This window comes from Cydia fagiglandana, chromosome 1 (assembly GCF_963556715.1).
Source record: "Cydia fagiglandana chromosome 1, ilCydFagi1.1, whole genome shotgun sequence".
In the NCBI taxonomy this organism is placed as follows: domain Eukaryota; kingdom Metazoa; phylum Arthropoda; class Insecta; order Lepidoptera; family Tortricidae; genus Cydia; species Cydia fagiglandana.
Genome location: NC_085932.1, coordinates 11,278,178 through 11,288,447, shown reverse-complemented (window position 1 = coordinate 11,288,447; position 10,270 = coordinate 11,278,178). Strand labels below are relative to the sequence as shown.

General features: G+C 35.7%; 1 protein-coding gene across 1 annotated transcript; it reads right to left on the bottom strand.

The window, feature by feature from the left end:
• Positions 1-8,710: 8,710 nt before the first annotated feature.
• Positions 8,711-9,964, bottom strand: LOC134671229 (uncharacterized). The gene is made up of 2 exons (XM_063529395.1): positions 9,359-9,964; positions 8,711-8,716 (listed from the first exon to the last, which is right to left on the bottom strand). The coding sequence occupies exons 1-2, from the start codon at positions 9,962-9,964 to the stop codon at positions 8,711-8,713; spliced, it is 612 nt and encodes a 203-aa protein (XP_063385465.1).
• Between the last annotated feature and the right edge of the window lie 306 nt (positions 9,965-10,270).

Genomic DNA, 10,270 nt, shown 5'->3' with positions numbered 1-10,270 from the left:
ACGGTAAGTATAACCGGTTAGCACTAACTGTCTAGCATAGCGGGTTAATACTAAAATTTACATGGAGACGTTATTATTTCGCGGATTACCTAACTAATACTAATTTTGTTTTGAATTACCTATTTGATTTTCCGCAAACTAACGCATGATCCTAGTTATTAATTAGATCTGGATTAGATACCTGCATCTTATCTGTCTGTGTCAAACGTGACATTGCCTCAACCTTAAATGTCTCTTTTGATACTGACACATTAGATCCATATCTATTCCAGATCTCATTCATTTCCTGTTATCATAATTAGAATACACTTGCTATGCTGTTATCATAATTAGAATACACTTAAGTGCATAGACTCCACATAACAAAAATAAAAAAACAAGACAACATTACAAGCGCCATTACTTTTCTTCTAGATATATCTTACAGCCGAATGACATAATATTAATGATTGCTGTTTAAAAATATTATTCAATACACGAACTCGTGGCATTGATCTGATCATACCTACGAATGACAACTTTTTCCAAACTATCGGTTGAAATAGAGGGATAGTTATACAAAATAAATTTGCACTCGCTTTCACCAACGGCATCTCGTTAAGCCAAACTTCGGCACGGCGAATTTTTATGAGTGTCGCCTTCATACGACACACCAGGGAGTCAGTGGCTTTTGAAACGACTGGAAGTCAAAGAGAAATGGAGATTTCGTAGTTACAAATGTGGAACCAGTAGGTAGCGGCTGTATTTCTTCGCGGATTACTTTCTCGAAGCACACTGGTAACGCGCGTGCCGGAATTTTTATTACCTACTCGTGACTCCCAGCGGTACAGTATCGCGACAGAGATACATTCGGATCGTTATGTTTCGTAGCGACTGTGCATGTTATGACTTCAATATGCTGTAAAAACAGAACAACCTTCCTTAGGCCAACCGGCAAGTTGGGGAATCGAGTGTTAGTTAGGCTGTTCTTAAAAGAACACTTTGATAATAACCAAAAAATACTACCAACCGAGTAAGATGCTCGTAATCATTTGTGTTATTACAATTCAAGATTTCATATAATGTCACATTATTTATTTAATGCTTTTCATATTATTGCAAGATGTTAACTACATTATAATTATTGTAAAGCACAACATGGAGCCTAAAGGCCAGCGCAAACCGGCGGAGCGCAGCGCAGATCACCGAGGAGGACAGTCAACAGACTGTACATACATTTTACTAGGTAAATTGCACGAAGGGCCACGCGATTAAGATACCTAATTTATAATTATATAATTTAATTTCTATTTGTATTACATTTGTTTACTAAATAAAAATCCTATTATAAATTTGTATTATTATTTCGACAAAATAATTTATAAAGTGTTGTAGTTACAAAACATACAAAATTGTCATTAAAATATTTTTTCACTTATCTTACACGCTACGACCAACAAATCATTTGGGCAATAAATAATATGAAATTAATGTGAGTTATCGGTCTCAAAATAAATGGAGTATCAGCAAGGAGTGGAAGGCTAACAAGTTGATTTATTGTTTCCAGATAAGGACAACGATGGCGCGTGGCGAAGGTGGACGACCACAAACTAATGACGATTCTACACAACCATTCTATTTCTATTGTAAGTTGATAACTTTGATAGTCATTACACTAATACCTGCCTCAAGATCCCCTATATTGTCCCGCCATTTTGAAAAAAAAAAAACCTAACAAACAAACTACACCGTGATTTTTGTAACTTCGGGGTATGGCTACTAAGTACATTCAAGGAATCTAAATGGCTTTATAGTTCGTTTTCATTTTTGTAATGTGGCGTTGTTGTAACACGGGTATTTAATTAAGACAATTGAAAATTTTGAGATAAGTACCTATCAATATCATTTCAAACATCGATCATCTCAAATAGTACTTCTGTTAAGTGACAAATATATTAACTCAAACTTAACACTAATCAATAGGTATGTAAACAGGCCCTATAGCTCTACGACCGTATTAGAATGAAATAAAATTGATTAGAATACCGGTGTTGTAGAGAAATTTACGTAATTTAAGCTAAGGATGCAATAAAATTAAATGAGTTTGAAAAAAGAACAGTGTAGTATAAGTATTGTTATCGAACCTGCTCCCCTAATTTCACGAGAATCGGTTCAGAAATGCGTCCCGTAGAGTAGAACAGCCGGACATGCATACGTTACTTGGTTTTTATTTTGCCATTTTTAGACTTTATTGGGAAAACTAAACTCTGACTGACATGCGTTTTACAATTTTATAATAGGAAAAACAATACCTACAATTTGTATTAAATAGACTGGTTTGTGTAACCGTTGGACTAAAAGTTTCAAACAAAAATATTTTAGTATACATATTATCCAACGGTTTTTGGTCTAAAAGGGTGTTAGAGAGTGAAGGCGAATATAGGCCATGTAGTAATTAACTCCACATTAATTAAACAAACATCCATTAACGGATACGAGGCATGCCAATGTATGGTCATCAGGAGTATTCCTCATTTGCGAGTTTACCTAGTGGCACGTTACTTTATAAAAGTATATATATGTTTGAATAATTAATGATTATCTCTCATAGAATTGACTTTTAGGTGATGTATCTCTAAGCAGCACAAAACCTTACTGGCTATGTAAAGATGTGAACAACAAACTGTTTACATTGCACAGCTAAGCTGAGTATATAAATATCTAATCCACAATGAATCTAACACCTTTATCAAGTTTCATCTCAGTGGGCCCCAGCGACTGTTTGCTATTAAGAAATGAATAATACAACAATCAACGCCCGCTGCTGTTTTAATAAAGTTTAATGAAAACTTTACATCATCATATTTTCTGGATCGTTCACCTAAATTAAAGGTAATTTATACTCCAATGTACACAGGCGGCGCTCGTTCGAGCTTTATTAAACAAATAAAGTAACGAATTGGTGAGCTTTCATAAACAACCGTGCGGAAATTTGAAACTTTATTATTTATGAACAATGAGATAAAAATGTTCTAGGAATGGGTAGTGATTGATATAGGCTTTAAATAGTAAAAATTGTAAATTATTAATACTTAGTTGACATTTATACTATAAAATTATAGATATACCTACTTTAGGTATATTGTTTTTACAATATAAATGTCAGCTCATAGCAAGAGTTAATACGTATTTTGTTATGAATATCGATTAAATTATTTAAATGTCTCTTGGACGGCACATGTAGATTAGGATTAAAAGAGAATTCTGTAAAATAATTTTCATCAATTTCATCATTAAGATTTTATAGGTATATTTTTAATAAATTTTGAGTAGGTATATCTTTAAATAGCCATGGCAGTCAGAAACACCTGGATATTTACTACGGAGATAGGACACTTAAGAAACGTTTACTTTATTTACTTAACATTTTGCCTGGGAATATATTACTGGAGTCCAAAAAAACTAGATTTAAAATAATAATTAAAAAAAAACCGTTTCAAAAAGTATTTACTTAGATATTTTTTACGGAAAATGTTCCCCTGTGGAGTGTCCTGTGCATGGGAAGTATGCACTATTGTATTCTCTAATCTCAGATGTATGTATATTTTAGAATATAAAAATAGTTTTGTGGGGGTCCATCTTGTGGCAGGAAGTCACCCTCTGCCAGAAGTTTAAAATTGCTTACCGTTTTGCTAAGCAAGCGCCCGGTTTTTTTATCTCATAGCACAGTATTTAGTCCATCACTTTCACCGAATAGCTGGTATCGTCTTGGGTCGTCCCATTCGTTTTTCGTCAAGTTCTTAAATTAGTCCTATTCTGCTTTCGTCACTCATTCTACATTGAAAGCCACCGACGATTGTGACGAATGTAGAATGAGTGACGAAAGCAGAATAGGACTAATTTAAGAACTAGACGAAAAACGAACGGGACGACCCAAGACGATACCGAATAGCTAAGTCCATCTTAGTTTCCATCAAGTCTCAATACAACTCACACCCTGGCGGGTCCTGCCTCTGCGTGCGTCCCATGACACGGGCAAGGCCAGCATCCGCTCGATGTACCCCTTACATCTCATTAAAGTGTCAAAAGGCCTCAACGTGTTGGTTTCGTATGCGCGCACGCCTGCCAAATGTCCAGAATACCATTGCCCTGCATTGCTAAGTCTTTATACATCAGTATAAAGACTTAAGTATAAAATAGTGAACTCAAATGTACCTCTATGTAGTTTCGTGGAGCTTTGTTTTAACCTGAAATTGTAACTTATTGTTCTGATAAATAATTAATATACTAAAATCTCTCAGGCTCCAAAAATCTATTATTTCGTAGCGGATTTCTTGGCTAAAAATTTCAACATTTAAATTTCATGTAGGTCTCTCTATGTATGATTCTAAATTTCGTAAGTAAGTACCTATAGGTACCTATGTAATTAATAATTATATTAAACGATTTATATTAGGTATTATTTGTCCCATCTCTAGGTTTTGCGAACTTAGTTAGGAAAACATTTGCTTGTTTAATCAGACCGTCCGGTGTACAAACAAACAGCCAGCATTTCATAAAGCAATAATTTTGCTTCGAGCAACGTTTACCCTAAATAAATTAGTAATTTTTGACGTAAAAGGCTTAAACATGGTAACAATTAAATGTGGATTTTTTTACGTCCGTTTTATTTAATTTCTACTATTTTATGTCGCACTACGATTATATACCGGGTGTGGCCTGTAACATGAGCAAATAATTAAAACATAGATTGTACTCCTCAAACGGTGACACTTTTGTTAAACAACTTTAAAAAATTATGAAGTCTTTAGGTTTCCTATTTTTTATACAAAATAAATATTATCTTCAATGGACGCCATCGCCACGCCACATCATTGTGATTGACGTTGCTTGTCACGCCTTAAACATAACAAAATTCGCAATACATTGGGGTCAATTTCTGAACACGATTTTTTTTCTGTCCGTGGTGAAAATCGCGGGTTAGCATCAAATAATACTTACCATTTTTTTTTTACATAAAGAAGCCACACTTTCACACCGGGTTCCATATGAATTCACTGATTAATTGGTTTTTAGAGTACACTTAAAAATACCTAAAGGCTCAAATTACTACTCCCGTGCCCTGTCCGGAATCTACTTTTGAGCATAATGAAAAATCCTACGAAAAATTCTACATTAGTATCACTAATTTTGTGTCAAATACTTAAACTAGATGATATTTACTATCACTGAGCACATACACTATTAACTTCATTGTGGTAAATAACTCGTGATCGAAGTTTAAATTTTGTCCGAGCGCGCGAGTAAAATTTCGTCGGCAAAACTCAAAGGGCTCTCACAGCCGACGTCTGTATCTGAACCGCCTCGTGTCCCGCCTCACCTGTACTGGCAGTATTCGGCTGATTCTCAATGCAAGCGGATGTACGTCAAGCCGCGGCGTGTTCGAGCAAATCGCATAAGTATTTCGAAATCCGGGTGGGCGACAATTTTTTTCTAATTTCGATGCCCCTTATAAATTTTATTTCCCATATAGGTTTTCAAAAACAATTGTCATATTTAGGAGCCCTTTATGTATCTTTATGTAAGCGATAACATAACAGTTTGGTTAAACACGATTTAAATTTTTGGCGAATTTTTTTATTACGAATTCTAATTTCCGTGCCCTAATTCCCATAGAATATTTACCTAAAACAGCTGATTAAGTGGCACGGGAATTAGAAAGTATTACATTTATTGTCAACAATTTTTTAATTGGGGGCACTGTAAGTTAATTGGCAATGTTTACGTCATATTGTTATTACATATAAATATATATATTGGCATTGAATATATATTATATGTAATAATATATAGTATATCTATATAATATATATAGTATATCTTTCTATTTTACATTTAAGGAAATCTCAGAGAATGCACAAAAATCTATGAACGGTTTTTTAGTATAAGTACTATAGTACATACTTACAGGGTGGACCCGAATAACCCGGGCAATTTTAATCCGTAAGGTAAGGTGGGGTAAGACGACACTGGGGTAAGACTATCACTTGTATGGAATCCTCGTACTGTTAGTCTTACGCCACCTTACCTTATTCATTTATCATATTATAATATTAAAATATAATATAAACATAAAACTATTTTTGGAATTATTACATATTATAATACCCGTACCTAAGGTTACATGAAACAAAATGAATCAAATTTACAATGGTTTTATTTTGTAAATTTGACAGCTGACAGCGTAAGCCGTATAAAGTTTAAATATCTGGGAGACCGAGCTTTGCTCGGAAAACATATACCTACCTAAAAACTCAAAAATGCGCGTTTTCCCAGAGACACCTAGCTAGATCGATTTTTCATCCCAGAAAACGCCCATACATGATCAAATTTCATCGAAATCGTTAGAGCTGTTTCCGAGATCCCCGAAATATGTACAAGAATTTTGCTCGTTTAATAGATTAGTTGTTATAAATGAGCTTTTCTAATAGGTACAAGAAAAATTAAATACATATATCCTATTCTTACTATATTATAAATGCGAAAGTATCTCTGTCTGTCTGTCTGTTATCTCGTCACGCTTAAGCCGCTGAAACAATATCATCTTGATAATACATATTTGGTATGGAGATAGTTTGAGGCCTGAAGAAGGACAAAGGATCTGGGGGCACGGCAGTGCCGCCGCCAAGTCGAGCAAAACAAAGTGGCACGGCCGTACCATCAAATCTAAATAACATTCTATCTAAATAACATTTAATTTGAGCATGTAGTCTAAGAATTAATACACTTTAAAATCCCTTAGTTTTGTCACTGGCACAATCACTCTCAATCAATATTATTTTAAGGCACTTCTAGCATACCCACAAGTTCCAAATTTGAAACGTAATTAGGTTTTAGTTTTTAAGCTAATAAAAATCTAATAATACTGCAATATTAGTCACGTTCTAAATATAACTGCATAATTAAGTTTGTAATCCTATAGAAATATATGCGATAACAACGTTACCTTTTAGTTCTTACAATTAGTAGGGAAAGTAAAGGTACACTACGATGGACGATGTGAGTATGAATAAAGATGTATTATGATATGTATATACATAGTATCAGTATGGTATGGGTATGTTTACCCGAAAAGAAGGACAGCCTACAAAAAGAGATGGGATCATTTCAATTCATGTAAAAATATGCAAATCTCGCAACGCAGTTCTTCTACTCTACTACAAAAAATTTTGGGATGTAATGTGAAACCAAGTCGGTTATTTTAGTCAGTGCCAGGGGGTATTTTGTAAGCCAGTTTTTTTTTAGGAAGATTATGATATTTTTGAGAAATTACTTAACCAACCTACACTTTGAAGATTTTCCCGCAGGGCAGGGACACCCCGTATACCTATATGTAAAGTAAGGTGGGGTAAGACTAACTTAGTTTATTTTGATCGGGGCAAGACTAACAGTATGAGGATTCCATACAAGTGATAGTCTTACCCCGGTGATAGTCTTACCCCACCTTACCTCATATGTGTTCAAACAATTTTTTGGGTTATTAATTTATGAAGGCAGCATATTCGATTTCTTCAGATTAACTTACACAATAACTTCTTCTCACTGTGCCCCTATTTTTTTCTTAGTATCATTTCCTATAAGACCATATACCAGATCATACACCTTGTACCTATCTACATGCAGATACATAATGACACTTTTTAATGAATAGTTTTGTATGTAAAGGCGGACAAGTTTACGAAACTACTCAAAGTATTGTTTTGAAATATGTACATTTTACTAAGAAAGAGAGATTAGTTGCCATTAAAATAAAGGAAAGGATTAGTCAAATACGTAGTTTTTAGTGTAACATACTTTCGTAGATTTGTCGTTCGTAACTAACATTAAAGAAGGTAAATATGTCCGATGCCACTTCAGTATGGTTGCAGTATATTATTGTAGATTAAAATATACATAAATAATAGTTTTAAGTACCAAAATAAGTTAAGAAAACAATTCCCGTGCCGTGTTCTAATTTCCGTCCTAGTAAAATCTAATTTCCATGGACACACTAATTCCCGTGCCCTGACCAAAATTTTAAATTTAAATAACTTTTATAGTTTTATGAATATTTTTATCCCATAAGAAAATTAATATTTATTATATTTTTTATCAAATTCTCAGCATATTTTTTTTTGTGTAATGTTGGTATTTCAAAATTCCATGGAAATTAGACAAAAATGTTCGTTTGGTGAAATTGACCCATTGCGTTCTTAACAAATGTTGGTCAGTATGAGGAGTACAGCCTAAAGTTTAATTTTTTGCTCGTATTACAGGCCACACCCGGTATGTGCTCTCCCCTGAACCCTGAATTGTAGTAGGTATTATCATCTGTAAATCACTTCTTAATATTATAAATGCGAAAGTAACAAACTTTAAGATACGTCAAATATTACGTCTAGGTACGATATGGATTCGATATGTCAGTGTCAAAAGTGGCGTTTCTTCAAACAAAAACGTAACTAACTTACGTATCCATTGTTGAGTTGCCGCCTAAAAAAGTTCAGTTCAAAAAGTAATGATATAAAACATGTTTATAAAACAAGTACGAGTCGGACTCGCCCACCGAGGGTTCCGTACAGTCGAGTCTTAGTAATAAGGTCCCGGTTTTTATCCTTTGGGTACAGAACCCTAAAATCTATTAAAAACAAAGACAAACCCGCAACAGAATTACGACAAAACTCCTACTCAGTTATCTCTGAAAATTAATCTCCTTCCATTAATATTATTACATATTAGAGGCTCCAGCGCCCTCAGGTTGCATGTAAGCCCTCTAACATTATGGAGCGATATCATGTGTCTTGTTCAAGCCATAGACAATCTTCTAACAACGCGCAGCCCGGTAATAAAGCATGATGTATACCAGCAACATTGCAGGTGAGATTAAGTTGCTGCGCGACGTGCAATCCCATGCCTTGATTTATACTGTGCACTAACATTGTCCTCGGCCTCGAGTCCACGGATACACTTTATGAATAACAGACAATACAATGTATTTCGTTCTATAAGTACAATACAATATTCCGATGTATGTCGTAATGTATAAGTTGCTTATGTAAGAAATATGTTACAATGTTGTTTGCCTGCATTATGTTATTGTTTTTTTTTTTTTTTATAATAAACTGATCGGCGATTGGCTCTAGTCACACCTGATGGAAAGTGAAGACAGAGCCTAAGATGTAGCTCACCGGTTCAGTAATAGCCTATTCACTCTAGCTTTAAAGAGACCGAGGTCATATTTTTCAGGGAATACAGATGCCGGGAGCGCATTCCATTCCTTAGCCGTCCTTACCAAAAAAGACGAGGCAAATCGTTTTGTGCGGACAAATGGAATACTAACCACGAACGGGTGCATTCGCTCCCCGCGCCTGGATGTCCGATGATGGAAAGGGGATGGTGGGATCAGGTCATGCAGCTCTTGTGCGCACTCTCCAGAATGTATCCGATAGAACACCGATAGACATGCGACTCTTCGGCGATGATCGAGGCTCTGTAACTTCGATTTGACAGCTGGGTCATCGCCTAAAAGTCTATGAGCCCGGCGCTCTATTGAGTCCAGGGCCGCCAGCTGATACTTGGCGGAACCGTCCCAAAGGTGGCAGCAGTATTCCATGCACGAACGGACCTGTGCTTGGTATAAGGAGAGAAGCTGACTCGGCGTGAAGTACCGCCTCACCTTAAATAGGACACCAAGTTTCTTGGCAGCAGTTTTAGCCCTGGACTCAATAGTCGACCCGAAGTTTAGGTTCGATTTTAGACTTAGACCAAGAAGCTCAAGACGGTTGGTCACGGGAAGGGACACATTCCGGAAAGTGGGAGCCAAGGTGAACTGGCTCCGTTTTGCGGTGAATAGGCACGCCTGTGTTTTGGTGGCGTTGAATCCAACCAAGTTGGCCTCGCCCCATTCGGACACGGCTTCCAAGGACAAATTCAACCGCTCCACCATGGTCTCTCTAAGGGTTTCGATGTCACCTACAACTGGCTCTCGCGTTAGAAAGGTATCTCTCTGCAACCGTGCTGTGTGCTGCGTGCTGCGTGTACCTACTAAAATAAAATAAAATAAATAAATAAATATCATTTCGTAAAATTTTCGTACTATCACCGCTGTTAACATACCATGTCACTGCCAGAAAGTATGACACTGGGTATTCTACCAAATTGCAAGAATTGGCCAAACATTTTTTTTTGCTTAATCGACTGCAGACTGACAATCCAAACCAGCCTCAATAAAATTAGTTCAGTTTCCTCACAA